This window comes from Leptonychotes weddellii, chromosome 7 (genome assembly GCF_054177405.1).
Source record: "Leptonychotes weddellii isolate Sample4059 chromosome 7, ASM5417740v2, whole genome shotgun sequence".
NCBI lineage: Eukaryota > Metazoa > Chordata > Mammalia > Carnivora > Phocidae > Leptonychotes > Leptonychotes weddellii.
Window position 1 is genome coordinate 126,609,249 of NC_138375.1, and position 22,447 is coordinate 126,631,695.

Below are 22,447 nucleotides of genomic sequence, written 5' to 3' on the forward strand. Positions count from 1 at the left end.
GATCTGTACCTCTGAAACAAATAATGCAGTATATGTTAAGAAAAAAAAAAGAAGATAGTAGGAAGGGAAGAATGAAGGGGGGGAAATCGGAGGGGGAGACGAACCATGAGAGACGATGGACTCTGAGAAACAAACTGAGGGTTCCAGAGGGGAGGGAGGTGGGAGGATGGGTTAGCCTGGTGATGGGTATTAAGGAGGGCACGTTCTGCATGGAGCACTGGGTGTTATGCACAAACAATGAATCATGGAACACTACATCAAAAACTAATGATGTAATGTATGGCGATTAACATAATAATAAAAAGTCAATTTAAAAAAAAAAAAAAGAACTGTCCTGAAGCTTGTTAGCTACAGGAGATTATATATACAAAAGGGAAAAGGGGAACATGTGCTTGCAAGCATTTCTCCAAATACTTGCATGTCATAAGGTATAATTTGTTAAGAATGTAAAAATTAAGGTTTTCTGATTTCCACACAGACATGAGAAAGACCCTGGGGTCATCTTAATACATGATGTTTCTATATATCTGATTGTTTAAAAATACTGCTTGCATGTCTCAGTTGAACTGGTTTTCTGGTTCCTCCTTTTTATTCCTCCTTGAGATCACTGGAGGTCACAACCGTAACCTATGGCAGTGTTCGTGCACAGGGATACAACAACCAAGTTTTAAGATTAATACCAGTCTTCTTACCCCACAGATATCATTCCTATAAATGAAGAACAACCAGTTCTCCTAAAGAAATCCTATTAAAGGAATATGAAAATTTTCATATTATTTCAATGACAGTATTGCTTCCTATAGATGGCAGAGAAAGCAAAAACAGAACAGAGCCAGCATGAGACACGACTAAAGTCAAGGGACTGGATGTTTTACTAAATTCAATCATAAATGCAAAATAACCGTTTTCCAAATAATAAGGAACACCGTGTCAAGGCTTACTTTCTGAATATTTTGACAGACATTCATATTTCAACTTTCAGAAGGAAAGCTAAAATCTTGTTTTTTGTTTCATCTCTGTCTAGATACAAAAATCACTAAAACTCACAAACACACGTACACACACAACTAAGAAAAACAGCTCTAAATTGCCTTACTTGTGTATTATATGTGAGTGGGAGGCTCTTCGACATATCAGGAAATTAGTTCTTAATTTTATTTTTAAAAATTGTATCATTAAGTTAAACTAAATGCTAAATCAAAAGGCTCAGAAATGTGTACTTGCCAAATCCTCACATGCTGCAAAAAAGCATACAAATCAACACGAAGAACAAATAAAACAGATCCCAAGCCTACAGACAGTAACCGAAGACAGAGAACACTGCCAACTTCAAATTGCTATCAGCAGAAAAATAAGCACCAATTTCCAGCAGAGCTACCTTCTGAGCACCCTCTCAAAGCTACAGGAGAGAGCGGAGGGGGTAAGAAGGGGAGCGCAGAAGCAGTGTGGAAGAGAGGAGAGGAAAAGAAAGAAAAATCACTTCCAGAAAGCCCCCCCTTAAGGAAAAAGAAAAGTCCTGAGGAGAATCCTGAAAGATGAGAACATGGACTACAAAGAAAAGAATTAGAAGTGTATAGGCCTCCAAGTGGCAGTCCAGAAAGGCAACATTTCTGGGGGAGAAGAGGATAAAACAAAGAAGTCCGCTTTCAAAACTAGATAATGTAGGAAAAAATAAGCAAGACAGGAAATTTAAGATAAAGAGAACTAAAAAAAAATGATTTTAATAAAACAGCTCCTGACAATGTCCCACTCCAAAAAGCCATCTCTCAAAGAAAACACACTTTGCCGCATTGACGAAATGGGCAGTCCTGAATTCCTTAATGAGATAATTTTGTAAACCATCACAAACTACCAATCTTACCCACAAACTGCAAACAGGTAAGCAGCCTCCATCTGTAGAAAGCTACTGTAAGACTAACAGAGGAAATAAGAACCAAAGCATTACAATAAATGAAATTTCCCCAAACAAAACAACTACCAAACAGAAGAAAACTATAACACAACACTCAAGCATTTGGGGATATGAAACAAACACCATGAATCTAAAACTCAAAAACTAAGAACATCAAATGGACAACAAACATGAAGGAATGAAATAAGATAGGATTAAACTCAGGAAAGGAAAGGAAGGGGGGAAATTCTATCAGTAATGAAGAATAAATTATAAGATGCCTACGGGCTCCTGGGTGGCTCAGTCAGTTAAGCATCTGACTCTTGGTTTTGGCTCAGGTCATGATTTCAGGGTCGTGAGATCAAGCCCCTCATGGGGCTCCGTGCTCAGTGGGGAGTCTGCTTGAGATTCTCTCTCTCCCTCTGCCTGCCACATCCCCCTCAAATAAATAAAATCTTTAAAAAAAATTATAAGATGCCTAGAGGGAAACATATGCAAATCAAAATTTATATGGGACATAAAAGAAAGGGAGGGAAAGAACCAAGAGAACAGAAATGAGACCAAGAAGGAAGTAAAAAAGGCAGAGACAAAGTGGCTAAAAGAAGACAGAAAAAGATCCAACACACATAAAATTGAAGTACGTAAGAAAAACAAAAGAATGAATGAGAACTACTATTTAAAATTATAGAAAACTTGCTGAAAAGAAAAGAAGATGTAAATATACCTATTAAAAAGGCCTACCAGCGGCATGGGGAAATTGACCAGGAACAGGCAACACTTGAGACACAGCCTAATAAAGCTATTAGGCTTTAAAGATAAAGAAAAATAGGGGCGCCTGGGTGGCTCCATCAGTTGAGCGTCCAACTCTTGATTTCAGGTCATGATCTCAGGGTCATGAGATAGAGCCCTATCAGGCTCTGTGCTGAGCATGGAGCCTGCTTGGGATTCTCTCTCCCTCTCCCTCCACCCTCCCCACTGCCCGAGCACTCACTCACTCTCTCTCTCTCTCTCAAAAAAAAAAAAAATATATATATATATATACATATATAAAGAAACATATCCTAAGGGCTTCAAGGATAAAGACCAAGTAACTCAGAGAAAGATAATTAGGCTGGCATCAAAATTCTCAAAAGCCACATATAAAAGCAAGGTAACGACAGAACACCATTTTTGAGAAACTCAAGACTTCATATCCAACCAAGTTGTTCTTTAAGCATCTAGGGTATGGAAAAACGGTTTTAAATACACAGGAACCAAAGGAATACTATACACATGAGCCCTTCTTGGGGAATCTACCACAGGAGGAGCTTTATTCAACCCAGAGGTGACAGGGCAACATTGAGCAAAAGGACTGATATAATCATTTGCAAATCTAAGGGGGGCATTGTTCTTCGACATTGCAGAGCGAGCAGTTTTGTGTCTCTTGATAGAAGAGACACAAACAAGAGAGCACAGCTCTTTGCAGGACAACACTTTCAGACTGCAGGGCAAAAAGGGAGAGCCAAACAGAGCCAAACAATCTCAATGAATTAAAGAGATAAAGATCAGAGCTCCTGGAGACTGTGTCCCTGGAATGTGTCTGCACTGGAGAGGGGGAAGCTACAGAAGAGAGCTCTAGAAATCTAAACAGAGGTTGGTCCCCTTGAGGGCCGTAGTAGAGAAAGGCCCTGGGAGATGAGCCATCACATGAAGAAAGAGGCCTTGCGGAGTTTAGAGGCATTCTGGGCAGAAATCAGCACAAAGACCCTACACTTATCAAAGATGTCACTTTGGACCTCCTGGCCCGGCCCAGCCACCATCGGAGAACAGCTATGTGAGTGAAGGCAGAAGGAACATCCAGGCAACACACAGAATCATAAAAAACAAACAAAAAAGGTACTACTCATTATACACCTGGTAACTCAATAAAAAATATTTTAATGGACGGTATAACCAATATACCCAAGACTAACTCTATTTAATAATGATAGTAGCTAATGTTAGAATAAGTGGTATGAAATATGTATCTGGGGCAACTAGATGTTTGTCTTCATTCTCCCCAACTGCAAAGCCTGACATCTAACATCTATTTCTTCTTGTCTTTCTAGATTACTAAGGATGCATTTTTCTACTTACTAATTATGAAAAATGACAGAGGACACCTGTAATGTCATACCAGTTTGAAGATGAAGAAATGCTCCTAAAGACATGATAAACAGACTGTCCCAGAAGTGATATGGGGTAGAGCTAAAAATATGATTGCCAGTTTCCTTAGTGACCAAAAAGTTACTGATTTAACGTAAACACCTAGCACAGAGTTGATGCTATAATTGCATCATCTTTTCCTTCCTTCCACTTCTCCTTCTGGATCTGCCCATCCACAACCACCTCCCACTACTGTCTCATGTGGTCGCTCCCATTCTCACCCCTTGTACGGCATCATGCTCTCCTCCTCTCTTACAATGAGCTCTCCTTACTTCTTTTTTTTTTTTTTTTTAAAGATTTTATTTATTTATTTGACAGAGAGAGTCACAGCGAGAGAGGGAACACAAGCAGGGGGAGTGGGAGAGGGAGAAGCAGGCTCCCCGCCGAGCAGGGAGCCCGATGCGGGGCTCGATCCCAGGACCCTGGGATCATGACCTGAGCCGAAGGCAGACGCTTAACGACTGAGCCACCCAGGCGCCCCTCTCCTTACTTCTTATCCCCGGCCCGGCCAAACTGCAAGCCCTACATCTCTGGCTACACCCCACGTTAGCCCAGCTAAGTGCCAGCTCTCCTACCAGAACCTTCCGAACACCATTCCCTAATGAGTGTCCCTTCTCAGAATGTCTACAGCACTTACGCACCGATTCAAAGCCCGCGTTTAATCGTTCACTGCTTGGAAGAGGTGCCCTAGTTATTCCGACATTGACATCCTGAGTATCCAAGTGTCCTTTCATCTCCTTGACCATAGATCGCATTTCTTCCACTTGATCTGGAGCTCCTATGGCACCGATTCAGTTTAAAACAGCCCTAAATCCCTTGAAGCGTATGCAAAGTTTTATGAAAAATGGCTTTTGAAGAAATAGAATGTGGCTTTCATCGTACTCTCAAATGACCATAAGAGACAAAACGCTCTGTCAAATGATGGGTGCCCGTTATTTATACCAAAAATATTTGTTAACTTAAAAACTGCCCTTCATCATACAGCAAAAGAGTCAACTCTGTTGAACACTAACGAAAAGTTCTACTTCTCTGAAAAAGAGTAAAAGAACAAAAAAAAATCTCTCGACTTACTGTGTGTAGAAATTCAGGCCCTGGAAACTATTCAGCTTTTCTTATCTACAGCAGATACCTTTTGTTATTTCAGTAACCCAAGAATAATAAAGGAGCACTGCTGGGTTTTCTGAACCATGAAATCACCAAGCCTTTTCTGTCCTTTTAGGGCCTTAATAAAATTAATTTCACTATGACGCTTTAATTAAACATAAATATGGGTGCATTCTTAAGAAATGGGTAAGAAATGGGGATGGGAAAAACACTGAAAGGCAAAAACGAATCTCAGGGAAAAAAAAAAGTGTTCTTCTTTCCATCACCTGATTCCATACTGCAGAAAAAAAAAATACAATTACATATTCACTGATCTTAATTCTTTCTGGCTCCTGAAATTATATTTCTATTTGCCTGCAAACATAAATCCTGCAGAAGTTCCCATATCAAGCATATCAAAATTAGCATCAAAAACCACATAAACTTATAAATAATTTGCTGTCCTTACAGATGCTCCCTCACAGAGGACCATCAGAGATTTATGTATTCTGTTCTGTATCTGCATGCTTTGTCCTCTGGCCACTGCAGGGAAGATTCTTCCGGGACTCACACAAAGTGGCCGTCCGCATCTTCATGGTTACCTTTTGTTTCTTAAATCAATCTTCGCATGCTCACAGAATCTGTCAGCTGATTTTATCTCCTCCATCAGAAAACAAATTATTTATGCCAAACAAAAGAGATTAAACCACCTACCCTTCCTAAGATGCTTTATTTTTGCCTGTCCACTAAAACTGGCCTAAAAATAATCTGTTTTCAAGCAATGTAGCTCAATTTTCTTTCCGGAAAGAGAAAAAGGTGACTAAAATTTGCCTTTTAGTCCTTTTTATCCTGCTCGCCAAGGTCTTAATGCAATTCTTCACCACTAAGCGAGGCAGTCTCTTTAAGCCCTTGCCAACAAAGCAAACAGGGGCTTTATCACTTTTGGAAACTACAATCTTACCTGATTAAGTGAGGTGGTATCTCTAAGTACAGCATCGGGAGGTCTATTAGGCACGGCTAAAGCTACCTGAAATCAAAAACATCACACGTTAAATACTAACAGAGTAACAGTTACTCTCTTTACTCAAACTGGTATTTGATGAACAGCCATGTTTCAATGTAATAAAATCAGCAAGTTAGATAAGCTTTTAAAAATATTTCTTGCTCAGGAGATAACATTTAAAATTTCCTAACTGCTGGCCTCATCTGTGTGATTTCCCTGAAATGACCCATTTAATGAAAGGAATTACACAACTGGATCCGTTCTCTGGGCCACAAAGGAGAAAGAGGTGAAGACTCTTCTCCCAGGGCAAAAGGTGATAATAACTGTAAGAATTAGACGAACAACTCAAGCCTGAATTGATTTCATCTTTAAATGGACTTTACTAAGGGTGTGGGTCTCTCAGTTGGCTGGGATTCTTGGATGTGTGGATTAAAGTTCTTCATCAAAACCAGTATTCCTTCCAACATTTTGCCGGTTTCTTTCTCTCTCTGCGCTCTCGCTCATACTCCCACTACACGCAGCTGCTCTACTTGAGGTATCCCACATTTCCCTGAGGCTCTGCATTCTTTTTCTTTTCTCCATCTTTTTTCTCTGTTCTTGAGACTGATGTAGGTAGGTAGGTAGGTAGGTAGACAAATGGACAGAGAGACATCTTCAAGCTTTCTGACTCCTTCTTCTGACGGTTCAAATCTTCTGCTGAGCACTCTAGAAAATTCTTCCTTTCCCTCATTGTACTTTCAGCTCCAGGACTTCTATTTGGTGCTGCTACATAACTTCTCTTTCTTGATTTTCTCTGAGAGTCAGTGCCGTCCCATGTGACTTCCTTCAGCATGCTCTCCTTTATCTCTGAACACATTTAGAACAGCTGCTTGGAAGTCTTCGTCTATGAAAAAGACCTCTCAAAGGCAGTTTCTATTGCCCGTTTTGTTCTGGTTTTCTTTTCCTGTCTCTGGATCATGTGCTCCTGTTTCTTGTGTGTCTTGTAATTTTTTGTTGATGACTGGACATTTTAGATAACCTGTTACAGCAACTCTGGACACTGACCCCCTTTCCCCTCGGCAGGCTTGTGGTGACCGGACCCTAGTTTATTTGTATAGTGTCTTGGCTAGCCTGTTTTAGCTAAGTCTACGTCCCCCACCATGAGCAGCCCCTGGTGGTGCTCCTCAGAGGTGCAGCCTCAGGCAAGAACGCAGTCACCCCGGGAGCTCCACGGTATTAGCAGGGGTCTCTGCGACTGTCTCTCCTAGATCTCTCTGTTCAATTGTCTGCCTCGTTTGGTATCCTAATACCCAACTGCTAGGCTCCACATGCCGGATGACTGCTCTATTATTTTCAACAGTGCCGTGGGACATAAACTGCTCTGAAGTCAGGCCTCTTCACAGAGCTAGTCTTTGAAGCCAGGCTTTGAGATTTAATGATCCCATGAGGGCTCTCCTTAGTTCCCTCTCCATGGTTCTCTCTAGTAAACTTCTAACTGGGCCAGTTGTTAGCTTCCTGCTCTCATGGAGCTTACCAGCCTCCTCTTGATTGTTTATCACTAACATAATCTAGTTTCTATGGGCACCCTTACTTTTGAATTTCCAAATACTCTGTTCCATGACGAGTCAGTTTCCTCGGAAGAACCTCAGCCATCTCTTATCATGACAGCCTGCCTTACCCCCTGGGCAAAACCCCTCCTCAACTGCGATAGGGGGAGGGGCAAAGAGAGTGGCCCGCTTATCTCCAAGTGACAGCCTCACTTTACGAGAAGTGGTGTTGGGCAGGGCCAGTAGCTACTGGTCTCCTCAGCTTTCCTCTTCCAGAATCTTGCAAGCTGGGGCAAGAGGGAGTGGGGCCCGAGCCCCACCCTCTACGTGGGAGCTGGAGAGAGGACAAGAATCCCCTGACCCTGAGCTATTCCTACCTCAAAGAGCTTCAGCAACACAAGCCGGGCGTGGCGGTGGGGTAAGAAAAACTAGTGACCTCCTCCTCCTGGGAAGACAGCATGGCCCTATTCTGGAAGCTGGGGCAGACGGATCACGTGTTTTGGCTGCACACGCCTGGAGTGGACATTCCACCAGGCTGAACCAGGGGACGAGGGAGAAAGGGGAGGTCTGTGGCTCAAATACCAGAGTCTCACTGTCTTATCAGGATAAACATTTCATCATTCGCTCTATGCCCTGAGGACAATTCCCAGACACTTCAAACGTTTGTTTGTTTTAATTTTTACCAGTTACGATGCCATGACCGTTTCACTGGGGAGAGGGTCCAGGGAACTCCTCACACCGTCGTTCCGGAAGCAGTTTCTTCATACTGCTTTAAGTATACTTCATTTACTCCGGAATATTTACTATAGTAGAATCTTACTGCCTCAAACCTTATTTCTTCTTTTACACGCCAGGCTCTTTTTGAGTCCTTTGGCAGAATGTGTGAATGTTTGAGAGTGTGGGATTTTTGGAAATGTTTGAGGTAAAGCCCAGGTTGAATTAGTGTCAAATCCAAGTTATAAAGTATTTTTAGAAAAAAATGTTTTTAGATAGAATTTGAGAACTAAAGAATAACTAGCATTGTCTTACATAAAAGAAGTGCTTAAGTCATTTAATAAAGATTTTAGTTTATACAAGGATCACTTGCATGCATTGGGTTTTTCTAAAGACTTCTGGGTACTACAAAATTTGTGTAAGTAAAAATATTCCCATAATTATCTCAGGTACATTATATTTTTATCAGCCAGACTTTTCTATATATATCATGTGTTACCGATCAAAATATCCACACATAAACAACACTTCCGATCCAAGAAGCATACTCTGATTCAAAGAAGTGTGAATTACTGAGGACCTATGCTACGAAATTATACATATGATAATATGTGTAGTTTGCACATATAGTAATATGTGCATTCAAAATATAGATAAGCACACTTAAATACCCATATATTTTGCTTATAAGGCCAGAGCCTACCTTGACTTTGTCTGACGTCCGTTTTCCACCAATGCCTCCAGAGCCAACAACGAAAATAGAGAACTGATTATAACATACAAGTTCCTCCTCAAAGTAAGAATAGACTGAAAAGCAAATGAAAGAAAAAATAAAGTTATTCTCAAAAGACATGACTAGTTAGCAATATATGATCAGCGATTCCTTTCAAAGTTTCGAAAACAAAATCCAGTTACTGAAAGGTATGGTAATTTAAAGATGCCCAAATTTGGTTTACAAAGCATGATTTTAATTCATTCACTACCAGTCTCTAGAAGGCAGAGTGAAGAGCATCTTCACAAATCCTCTCTTCATTATGAAACAGCAGTTTCTCTCACCTCTTCTTAAAACTCAACTGCCTATCATATCTCAACTCTCTCCATCTCAAACATTTCCAAAAATCCCACACTCTCAAACATTCACACATTCTGCCAAAGGACTCAAAAAGAGCCTGGGGTGTAAAAGAAGAAATAGTGAGAATGAAGGTGTAAGATTCAGGAGGGCAGAATCATGGGCATTTTCCTCACCATCCTATTCCCAGCAATCAGGATAGTACCTGGGACTGAAAAGGCACCTAATAAATATTTATTAAATTAACGAGTAAATTAACAAATATATAACATGAGTGAGCAAGTCAGTGAATAAGGAATGAATGTAGGACAACTGTCCCTCTTTCCACTAACTAATTTCCCAGTGAGAGTTTGAGTACTATCTTGTATCTCCAGCTCTAGAAAACTAGAAATAGGACTTTGAATGACAGACTAAGCAAAAATCTAATTACAATAAAAAATAAGGAAGGTCATGGCAATTTGTATTTAAAATAAGATTTTTCTCTTCCTTACACAGGAAATTGGATATCTCATTTCATATACACTTTGTCTACAAATTCTAATATATTATTACCCATTACCAAGCTGGAGTTAGATCAGTGGTGTAGGTCAAAAGAAAAAAGTAAACAGGGTAGCTAAGGTCACGGCAGAACCTCTGTTTTGTGGTATGTTACATATTTGGTAGCACGGGGAGAAGAGTAAAAGAAAACTAGGAGAGTTGAAGCCAAATGTTGGCCAACTTCAGGAATGACAAGAAAACACAAAAATCTACAACAGAAAAGGGAGGATGAAGAGAAGACGAGAAAGAGAAAAAGAGAGAGAAAAGACATACGATGAAATTCTATGAGCTAACACAAACAATTTAGTAGAACACTTAAGAGCATCAAAATTGTTCTCAGCATATTATTTAGTAAAAACAAGACAAGCTCCTCTAACAGCATATAGAGTAAAACCTTCTATTTATCTAGTTAGAACAAAAATGATGAAGCCTATATTCCAACTATCAGACAATATTAAACTTTCCACTATAATTTATTTCCAAATTTTTTAACAATACAGATCTATTTCTTATCTTCTTAAACTTCAGGATAAATGAATTTTAAGCGATGGATCTTTAGCTGATGTTTAATTACTAGCATTTCAACATTTATTAAACTACTGTAACCTTTTTTCTCCCCACTGCAAATAAAATGTGGCTCCGGTGCTGAAGCCACATTTGAGTTCAACAGGCCTGAACGCGCAACATTAGGAACCTAACTACTGTTTATGAAAATGACTCCGGGGTCAAATACGTTCCAAGTTCCAAAGAGCTAACAAAGACAAGAGTATCTACAACATCGGCTCACTATCAACCGATGGCTGTCGATGTGTGCCTTCCCACCAAGCCCGTAGTCCAGCGAGCTGAGCTCACCACCATGCTCTGTACACCTGCCACATCTCTCACCCCTGTGCTTTGGTCCTGTGTCAGAAACACCCCAGTCTTCCCACCCCTACCCCAACCCACTCTTTCTCCCCATCTTTGCTTCTTCTCTAAGAACTTATAAATTTTTGGAACGCTTATCTTGTTTTCTCACAAACTAGAAGATGAACACAAACTCACTGATCAGATTCTAGGGTGAAGCATTAGGTTACATACAAGGCCTACTAATCTAACAATATTATGAGAAGAACTGGAAGTGAGTTACCATCCACAAGAATTACTAGACCGGATCCTTTATCTAGGACATCAGCAATGACTGCTTCACATTTTAAGTTTCCTAAAATGAAAAGCAAAATAAATAAATAAACAGACACTTTTGAAGACCATCAAGTTATTGCATCCAGATAGGAGAGAATGTAACATAATTTCCACTGTAAGTTCAGGAATAGAAAGTTATGCTTTGAAACAATTTTCAATATAATGCTGAATAATTCAACATTAAAAGGAAACAGAATGCCTAAGTCACTACATTTGAAACAACAAGGAGCAACATAAGATCAAACCTCTAATACCCAGAGAATCGAGGGACCAGCATATCCCGAACTAGATGGAAAATAAAGTGCTGCTGTTAGGTTTCTTGTACTCAATCTAATGCTTATTTTTTTTAGCCCAAGGAGGGGTGACTCAGCCTCTGACAGCGCCACCACAGCTAACAAGTGAGCCAACTGAGACACAGAGACGCCGACATCAGTGTCCCGATGTTTGTGATCCTGTCTCATCACCTAAGTTTTAAGGGAAGATCATAAATAGCCATCACACCTTGATTTTCTACAGTTTAAAGAGGTTCTAAAACTTAAGCATCTCAGATTTTGAATATTCCTATTTACTAGACAGGAAACTTTAACACTACTTAAAGAAAATGTACAGAAGCTACTGAAGAAAAATAATTCATGAGAAACATCACTTGAGACTAGGAAGGTACAAGAAGCCGACAGATCTATTTTCCACACCTTCCTATTCATATGTCTTTTCAGTTGTAATCTTTTTTTTTTTTAAAGATTTATTTATTTACTTTTGAGAGCGAGCACACGAATGTGAAAGCAGGGGAAGGGGCGGAGGGAGAGGGAAAGAGAATTTCAAGGAAACTCCCCACTGAGCATGGAGCCTGATGCGGGGCTCAATCCCAGGACCCTGAGATCACACCTGAGCCGAAATCAAGAGCTGGACGCTCACCCAACTGAGCCATCCAGGCACTGCTGTTGTAATCACTTCTGAGTATACGCCTCTAGCTCTCTCTCCAGATTTAAAATCCCTACTAGAGGCAGAAGTCGCAGACGTTTCTGCTTTCCTCAAAGCACTAGTTCCCAAGTGAACCCATGTTAGGCTGGTGGCACACACAACAGAGAGGGACCGTTCTGGCCTCTGCCACGGCCCCCAGCACCACCACCACACTGCACGCACACAAAACCTTCCTATTTTATTTAAAAAAACAGGTAGGGGCACCTGGGTGGCTCAGTCGGTTAAGTGTCCAACTTTTGATTTCAGCTCAGGTCGTGCTCTCAGGGTTGTGGGATCGAGTCCCACATAGGGCTCCATGCTGGGCATGAAACCTGCTTGGGATTCTCTCTCTCCCTCTGCCCTTCTCCCCACTCTAAAAAAAAAAAATGAAATGAAATATGGGTGCTGGGGTGGCTCAGTTGTTAAGCGTCTGCCTTCCGCTCGGGTCATGATCCCGGGGTCCTGGGATCGAGCCCCGCATCGGGCTCCCTGCTCGGTGGGGAGTCTGCTTCTCCCTTTCCCACTGCCCCTGCTTGTCTTTCGCTGTGTCTCTCTGTCAAATAAATAAATAAAATCTTTTAAAAATAAATAAAATAAAATGAAATAACAGTTAATATAATATAATGTAGTAACAGGCTGTTGCAGTAGGTAGCCAGGTTAGAGAATTCATCCAAAACTGAAAACTGTGCCTTGCCCATGGCAGGTGACCAGCAGATACTTGATGCAGGCGGCTACCACCCGCTGGGCACTGCCTCACAGAATACGTAGGCCATAACACCGAAATAAAGCTATTCGGCTTTATGCAATGAGAAGCTCATAAAATTTTTAGTAAAATAAGAAGAATTGGGGAAACATTAAAGGAGGAGCCCAGCTACTTGCTGACCTCTATGTTATATAATGTGAAATGATAAGCACTTTTTTTGTATTTTCCATCTTATATGGTATTTAATTAGACAATATGCTGACATTAGAGCAGTGAAACAAAACAAACCTGTCAAATTACAGTGGAAAAATGAGAAAAGCAGTTTTACTGAGCAAACATATTACTGAGGAAAAGAAAATTCATTATTAAGGCAGACGTGAATTTTATTTACTTTTTTTTACTTTTAGAAAAGAAAGCAGGAAAAAGTTAATTACAAGAAATTCGGTCTGTATTTTAATGTGGTTTGCTTTATGAAAATCACTACCAACATAAATACCCGAGAAAGGAATCAGAAACCATATTCATAGGAATCATAGCTGATTACACACAATTACTAAGTTCAGAACACACATACTTAGAAAAGACTCTTTTCACTTGTTAACAACACATACATCAATGGAGATAACCTGTCAGTGTTCTGAAGTAATGTATTAAATTAGGCTACTAAAGGACAAAGTCTAAGGTCACCAAAACAGCTACTCCTTAACATCAATTTACTCTAACGGCTGACAGGCCATTCAATACCTTGCCATATGATTTATTTAAGTCACTCTGCACCAGCTTAACACAATGACACAGTATGGAAGGTTAGTCAGGAAATAAAATGAGGGTATGATTAAGAAATCAGTGCTTCACGCACTCACCTGCTCTGGGAAGCGGTTTATATAACTCCAAGTATTGCTCCCCGTGGAGAACCTATGTCAGGGTAAACAAAATTTTATTAGCAGACTTTCATGTCTCACAGGTTCTGCTGTGAATATTGCTAATCACAAGTGATATTTCACCGTCTACATGCTCACATCACTACTTCCCCAAATTATCTGTCTCAGTTTGGCTTCTACTTCTTAACCATATGATTCAAAATTAATCAGTCCCCCAATCTAAAGACAGTCAGATCTTTTGGAGCAGAAAAGATACCTCTGTGTTCTTCCATGACGTTCACAAATCTTTGTTGACTGCTAATTATGGATTGTTTGCCAATGCAAACACTAAACTAGGCTATATTTCCAGTGCTTATCACTGTGCCTGGAACATACTGGGTAATTAATAAATATCTGTTAAATAAAAATGAACAAACTGGCCAGTGCAAGTAAAGTAATTTCAAATCACACATACCACATACAAACAACTCAACTAAAACACGAAAGTAAACCCTACGACACATTCAAAGTAAAAAACTATCATGGTCAACATTTCCTTGGTGTAGTATCTTATAAATTATCTATATCTATAGATATAGCCGTAGATATATGTGCATCCATAAGATATATCTTATAAATTATCTATTAGTAGATACCAAGGACACTGTGTAACTTGATAGCCCCTTAACCTCAATGGATGGAAACAAGAATACACCAATATATGTAGGAAAATAATAGGACAGGAAAAACAAAACCTGACCCACATATTCAAATGACCACACCCCACTGGCAGGGGACAGCTTTAATTCTGCGTCTTCCTCCAAAGCCAGAAGGGAACAAACGGGACAAATGCAGGACAGCCCACTGTATCACATGGCCTGGAAGCCTGAAGCTGGGAAGACGGGGGTTTCAATTCAAGATGGCTATTCTTCCCCGCCGAAGACTGTGAACACCATTTATGATTGTTCCAACTCCTTCCAACTCTGAAGGAGTATTTTGCAGAATTTTGAAACATTTGATTTGTTTGTACTTGAATTATCCAAACAGAATACCATGGGACAGGGACTAAAACAACAAACCACCTGGTACATATCTCTTGTCTCCCTCCCAACTTCATCAGATGCTCAAATAAAATCATTTTTCACAGATTCAGAGCAGCAGTGGGCTAACCGATCCTCTAGTGAATGGGTCCTCTAATTACCAAAGTCAGAGAAATTGGCTCACAGCTCTATGATTTAAGAGTTATCCCCGGGCTCAGTCTCTGAACCTTATTCCAAAACAATGAAATCTACCCCACCTCAAAAGCTTTCTCACAGTTGTTCGACTCCTTCCTTCCTGAAACAATTTGTTCACTTTGCTTCTCAAACACCACATCCTCCTGATACTCGTCAGAGCTCATACCTCACCAGCCATTCCTTCTCAGTCTCTCTTGCTAATTCTTCCTCATGTCTTCACCTTCTCAACACTTGCAGGGTCCCTGAGCTCAGGCTCTTCTCTACTTACACTCATACATTACGTGATTTCATCTAGTCTGGTGTCTTTACACATCGCTGAAAGCCTAAGAACGCCAGTGAGACCCCTCCCCCAAACTCAAGACTCACATATTCAACTACCTATTTTATAATTTTATACCTCCACCTGAATAAGTAATAGAATCTCAAGTCTGTCCAAAACCAACTCCTGATCATGCCCACCTTAAAGTAATTGGATATATCTACCTTACCATACACAATGTTATATGTAACTACTATACATATTAAGTGTGTTATATGTAATTAATCATAAATAATGTATAGAGACATATATGCACATACATCATCCCAGTTACAAAAACCTTCATCATTGACTCCTTTTTCCTTTCCCTCACATCCAGCCTTTTGCTTAAATTACAGAAGAGACTCCTAACAGGTTTCTCTGCTTCTGCTGGGCTCCCATATAATCTACACAGTAGCAGAAATGAGCCTGTGAGCGAACACAGGCAGATCCTATCACTCTTCCGTTCAAAGCACTACAAACTGCCCCCCGTCCCCATGTTAATCAGAGGGTAAGCTGAAATCCCTCTAATGACCACAAGGCCCTCTTCTCCTACCACTGCCCTCCCGTTCCTCCAATAGCTATACTGGCCCCCTTGCTGTTCCCAAAACAAGCCAAGCATGCACCTGCCTCAGGGCCTTCCACACTTCTTCTCTGTGCCTCAAATACTCTTCCCAGATCACCACCTGGTTTACTCCTTCACCAGTAACATCAGGTAAAAATTATCACCCCCGTTTTATAGACAAGGAAACTGAAGCTTACTGAAGTTCTTTACCCTTGGTCGAACAGTAAGTAAATGGCAGAGAGAGAATTAAGAACATGATGCCACAGTTGGGGCAGAGGACCTAATTGTTGTTTTCTTCTTTTTGCTTGCCCTTTCAACTAACTCTCCTCTCTTTTATGCTTCAAGAAAAATCAAAAGATATGCTAAGTCTTTATTCCTGAATCAAGTGCCACAATTTTATTAATACACATGTGCACGCATGCACACACACACGTGTGCACACACACATATGTGACAGAGATCAATCATATTTAAAGAAACCAAAAAAAAGCAAAATAAAGTTTTCTTATTATGCATACCTTTTCCAAGTTGACTGAAAACCCAGGAATCCCTGATAATTCTCCACCTACTATAGGTTTCTGAGCTATAATAACTCCAAAGGTAGGCAAACAGGAGAAATCGGTGCTTCCTTCATATATAAATTTCATATCTTTCGGTTCCTTGATTGATGCCCCCACACCAAGGGCATACATAATAGCTTCCAGTTCCGTGTAAGCAGAAGAAAAGGGAGGAAGCTTATGGCCAATGGCTCCAGCCTATGAAAGAGGTGTAGAAAATTATTTTTTCACTGATATTTTTGTCCAATACTTAACATTTTAACTTCTTCAAAACTACCAACTGCTTGCATACCTATCTTGCTTTCGAACAAATGTGAATAGAATGCCATGTTGGTGAAATCCATGGGGTCTCTGAACTGTTTCATTATATTTTAATAGCAAACAATCAGAAAATGTGTAGAAAAGGGTTTCATTTACAGATAAGTACTTTTTTATTGTTTGCTTCTTACCGACAGTTTGTCTCATTTTCAAATTTCCTATATCTGATGGTGAGAAGCCCTATTAATCCGGCAACTATTAGCAACTCAAAAATACAAAAAAAATCATCATTATTATGAATGTGTCATAAATAGGGATAGTGAATTGCCCTATAAGAGCTACTGTATAAAATTCACTGTAAAGAGATGAGCAAAACACTGCATAATGCTTGTAAGTGAGACTGCCTCACAATGGTTTTAGTTAAATTGCGATTTTACCTTAAGTTCCTTGCTAGGAATGTCCCTTATCTCACTGATATTGTATTTTTCTACTTAGTTATGATATGTCTAGCTAACGTGTAAAGTATGTATTAGGTTAAAAAAGAATGATGTCCAACTGTCGACCATGTTCATTCTGAAACAGGAGTCAGTAAACAAGGGCTGAGAGCTAAGAATGATTTTTACATTTTTAAGGAATGGTTAAAAAAAGAAAAACAGGAAGAATATGTGACAGAAATAGTATGTGATCTATAAAACATTTATCATCTGGCCCTGTCCTGAAAAAGTTTGCCAAATCCTATTCTAAAGTAAAATCATATTTATAACCCGATCATATTCTTAGGGTTAAAATTAGATTGTTAACTTTATCATGATGTTTGCCCTGAGTCACAGAACTCCAAAATCAAATGCATCAAATGATTTATTTCTTCTATTTATGCACTATAATTTTTTGTTTAAAGGCTAAATACGGGAGACAGTAAATCAGTGAACTTCACGAGCTATAACCACAGTTCTATTAGGATTTCGGACACAATGGGAGGCTCTTTATTTGCAGCCATATTGAAATAGTTCCAAAATACAATCTATTGATGCTTTCCCTGAGGGAAAAAAAAAAAAAAGGCTCCAAAGAGGCACTTAAATAGATATCCTTTTCTAAAAAGTTAGAAAAATAGTAACTAAAGTAGGTTTATCCACAACAGTACCAAAAAGTGGGGGGGGGGGGGGTGAGATACTTGTCTAATTATACTAAAGAAGCAAAAGTAAAAATAACTAACTAAATAAATTAATTAAAAATTAAAAAAAGAAGTAAAAGTTACACAAAGCTACATCTTAGCCTTATGTTCATTCAAATTCTATAACTATTAGGTACATATTTTATAAAAAGTTTTGTCATCATCTATCTTTCCTATTTAACAATAAATTAGTAGCTTGGAAAATAATATTTTTTGTGTGAAAGAAGAGAAAAAAGAGAGAAAAAAAGAAAAGAGAGAATCTTCAGAAAAAACATAGGCTTCTCTCCCCCACTTACAAATTCCGATGTAGCTGTTGATGCTGCGTGACTCGTAGGATTTGTCGAAACTCCTCTCTCTGAATCTATTTTATTTAGAACTTCAATTATACTGCCAATTGATTCTAAAGAAATAATAACAACAACGATGCTTTTGTTAAAGATGTGACTAAGAAAAGCTATCGACGTGCTCGCTAATCACTCCTATGACATTGAGCAAGCCTGCCACAGTACTGAATGAGAGGTCGGGCTATTACAGGAAAAAACCGTCAAAGACTTTGAAACAGACCAAGGGTAACTGGGGGTTTTCATTGGAGAACAAGGCACTGTCCAGCATACTCTTCCTGGATTATGAGTCTAAGGAGGTTCTGAGCTTTGCAACGTCTCTGACAGATTTTAGAACTCCGTAGACTGGGACCCTCGACCAGAGACATGCAATTTTTGGTAAAGGAAAAGCTAACTTCCCTTTTCTCCCCACCACTGCCCCCTCCTCCGGGATGGAACAATGCCAAGATTACCCCTGAGCCCCCCACGTCTCAAGTGATAGCTCTGAAGACAGTACTAAAAATTCTTCCAGGGAAAACCATCACTATGACCAGAGATTCCAGACAGGGTTCAGAAGCTGCTGTTGTGGGGTCAAAAAGGTTAACGAAGGAGATTCAGGGGGCATCTACATAGGCCATAAGATTCCAAAGACTCTGGGACTTTTCTAACAAACCCTGGCGCTACGGACCTCCTTCCAAACTCAGACAAAACCTCTAAGCAAACCACAGAATGCGATGTGATCGGGGAAATCTCCCATTCCTGGTGACACTAGTGGAGAGGCTTGGGGCCACTGAATCGTCCCCTCACCCCCCCACTCACACTGCTGCCAGAAGGTAACTGAAAGTCACCTTGCTACAGGCTGAAAGCACGGCACCCAGACACGGGCAGCCTGAGTTAACTCGGCTCAGATGCTGAGCAAGCTTGGACCGATCATTGCATCTGTTGGGCGCTTAGTCGTGTCATCTGTAAGATGAGAACAGCTGTACAGAAAATGTGAGATTTTTCTTCTCTAACTGTACCTCAAATACTTAGCGGCATTTTTTTCATTTATAATTACATGATTCATTTAGGTAGTTTTTTCTTTATAATACTTTTAAAGCAATAAAGCGGAACTTGGACATCAGAGGAAAGTTTTTATATTTCTTCCTTTTTCCTTTCATTCCTTTTCATCAATGGGTGACTGTTATTCACAGGCTAAATTTATCTCCAACATCAAAATATGGAAAACAGCAAATGCTCCCATCAACGACATAACAATGATGTTATTATCATCTGATTGAGAAAGAGCACAATGAGAATTTCAGTGAGTGTACCAGCAGACAGGAAAGTGTCATTAAGGAGGGAAAAAAAGCCAGAATAGCCAGTTTTTCAGATATATTCTCCTACCAAACACTGAATACAAAATTACTAAAAGAAAAAAGAAAAAGATTTGTCTGTAAAATAATCCTGAATCATTATCTTTCCCAGAAAAGTCCTTTAAACATCATATACTATATACATATGTGAGTTATACTAGAAAAAATGTGACTTCTACTGCTTGCTATTCCTGTGACAGACCACAGACGACTCAATAATTCACGGTAACAAGCATTTATGAATCCTTCCTGAGTTTGGCACCGAATACAAGAGCAGTGCTTACAAGACACAGTCTCTGCCTCCAAAGGAACATACTGCACAGTTAATAAACCACATACTTAGGACGCAAAAGCAGCTCTGATGAGATGCCAAGTGGTCAGGGTTGAGCCGAGAGAGATCCACGTAGCATGAAATATATGGGGGTGGTTTGGTGAACATCCCGGGCTTGAGCTTAGATTTCTAAAGAAGCACTAAAATTAACAGATGTGATAAAGGGAGGAAGGGGCGTTTGAGAAGGGGAGAGAAACAGCGGCAAAGACAAAGCGCTAAAACAAAGCAAAATCTACTCACCAGACAGAAAAGAGCTACGCCTAAACAAAATTGGCCTAAACGAACTTTTAGGGCAATAGAGACAAATTCGGTGAGGTAAAGTGTATATGGTTAGGTAACAGAAGACTCTGAAACGAGCCGTCAGACAGGGAGTAGATGCGTGGAGCACGAAAGGGTGAACACTTCACACCATCCCCAACCTGGACACCCACCAAAAAAAAAAAAAAGGATTACAACAAGCCAGGAAAATGGACAGGGGGGCTGATATATATATAATCTTAAATTTGAAGAGTTCTAATAGCTACCAGAGCAGAAAATGTGCCCTAGTTAAAACAGAAGACAATTCCGAAAGAGCAGAGAACGCTCTGTTGCCTCTGGTTTCCCAGCCGGGGATGAACGGACTTGGGACTCTACCTTGAATTCTCTGAGGCTTGCTGGCATTATCAAAGTCACAGATCTTCTTCCAGTTGGCCTTCACGGCCTCAGGAGTCATTGGCTGATTCTTCTGTCTCACAATGGCTCCAAGGGCCCGCTCCCAGCGTACTGGTCACAGAAACAAAATGAAGACACTGAGCACAGAGTCTAAGAGGGACAAAGAAAGTAAAATTCATCTGAGCCCTTTGAATTTTTTTTAACTTTAAGAGAAAGGGAATTCAGGGGGAAAAACAGATTCTAACATCCGAAGAGTTTTACTACAAGCCTTTAAATGTATTTTTCTTGAAATAACAAACCCATTAGGATAATGTGAATTAAAAAAAAAAAAATTTAAAGCTGAAGGGAAAAACCTCTCCTCTGACTATGCCAGACACTCCTAAAGGTAGAATGTGCGGCTGAACCAGAAAAATTTTAATTATACATAATCACACCAAAAGACTGACTTCATGACCACAGATCACTCAGATGGTGATAACAGGTCAAAGACTCCAGATAACCAAATTAATACATCACACAGCCCCAAATAATTCTCCCTCGCGCCCCCCTTTGCTCTTGTTCCTTTTCCACAGGAAGTCAACTAGAATAGGGCAGATGCACAAAAATCATCATTGCTATAGAAGTTCTATGAGGAGAATTTTTAACACCATTTTCTTTTCAAAGAGCCCAAGGAATAAAATAGCCACTAATAACCTTATTTAAACACGATGGTCAGACTTCGACGATTATTAAACTAAAGATCTGTTTCAGGCAATGACAGAAAAGCCTGCTTCTAGAGCTTTCCTACTGATAAAGTCCCAGAAAAAGCTTTTATTTCAACAACTGATTTTCTTTCCAAATGGATATCCCGAGACACTTATACTGAGCAATGCTTAAATAGTATGTTACGTTAATAACCGAAAAGAACGGTCATTAATGATGAAAATATTGATACTCTATGTTATAACGATACCCTCCAATAATGACCACCTTTTAAATAATTAACTTTGATACCAGCAGCCAACTGAAAACTTGATTTGGGATACTGGAATTTTCACAATATTTTTTAAATGTCATGAAACAATTATCCAATTTGCAGCACAAAAGATTTGAGAGCTGGAGAAAGAGAGGGTTGAAGAAAGGAAACATGAGTTTCCTACTGGAATGAAGTGGAATAATTTCCAGACATCAACTGCAATTTCTGTCTCAGCAAGTTGTCCACTGTGATTCCTCACTGTCACCTCCTGTTGCCTCATGGCCCCAAGGAAGAAAAGAATCCAATAAGAGAACTGGAGAACCTTCCCGCTGTGCCATCTAGCACAGGGCTCTTCCCAGCTTTTCCAAACAGTCCTCTCTCCCACTCACTTCTCTGCAGAAATAGCAAGAACTATCATGTGGGACGCCAGAGATATGGGAGGACAAACACCAATATAAAAAGAGATCGTGCTGTCTGAAGGAACAGACAAGTCCTGAATAAGGGCTGCTGACAGGAAAAACAACCACAAAAACTCAACAGTTTCTTGAAAATACCAAAGGCCTGCAGAACAGCTTCCACATTTTAGAATACCTTTTGGTAGAACCATGTTTGAGTGTGAATATGTATGCATGAGCTCCAAGAATGAGGCATTTGGCAAGGTCTTTACGCAGCTCCAGTTGGATGTGCAGGGTTAAAAATACAGAAACGTACAGCAAACCAAACACTGAAGGAGACTTACGTTTTCCAATCCATCCTCCTCCAACCTACCAAAAAGAAGAAAAAACAGTTATACCATCGAGAGTGAATCACACAGAGATTTGTTAAATTAGAAAAACCGTCTGGGGGGCGCCTGGGTGGCTCAGATGGTTAAGCGTCTGCCTTCAGCTCAGGTCATGATCCCAGGGTCCTGGGATCGAGCCCCACATCGGGCTCCTGGCTCAGCCGGGAGTCTGCTTCTCCCTCTCCCTCTGCCTCTCCCACTGCTCATGCTCTCTCTCTCTCTGTATCTCTGTGTCTCAAATGAATAAATAAAATCTTTAAA

General features: G+C 40.0%; 1 protein-coding gene across 1 annotated transcript in view; it reads right to left on the reverse strand.

Moving 5' to 3' along the window:
- Nucleotides 1-22,447, reverse strand: part of HSD17B4 (hydroxysteroid 17-beta dehydrogenase 4) — a 78,390-nt gene that overhangs the window by 16,447 nt on the left and 39,496 nt on the right. The window contains exons 10-19 of the mRNA XM_081825623.1: nucleotides 22,145-22,169; nucleotides 20,433-20,561; nucleotides 18,090-18,193; nucleotides 16,326-16,562; nucleotides 13,713-13,764; nucleotides 11,134-11,205; nucleotides 9,105-9,208; nucleotides 6,112-6,185; nucleotides 5,446-5,456; nucleotides 4,717-4,853 (exon numbers count right to left, since the gene is read on the reverse strand). Coding sequence (XP_081681749.1) covers nucleotides 4,717-4,853; nucleotides 5,446-5,456; nucleotides 6,112-6,185; nucleotides 9,105-9,208; nucleotides 11,134-11,205; nucleotides 13,713-13,764; nucleotides 16,326-16,562; nucleotides 18,090-18,193; nucleotides 20,433-20,561; nucleotides 22,145-22,169 — 945 coding nt within the window. The remainder of the gene's footprint in view (nucleotides 1-4,716; nucleotides 4,854-5,445; nucleotides 5,457-6,111; nucleotides 6,186-9,104; nucleotides 9,209-11,133; nucleotides 11,206-13,712; nucleotides 13,765-16,325; nucleotides 16,563-18,089; nucleotides 18,194-20,432; nucleotides 20,562-22,144; nucleotides 22,170-22,447) is intronic.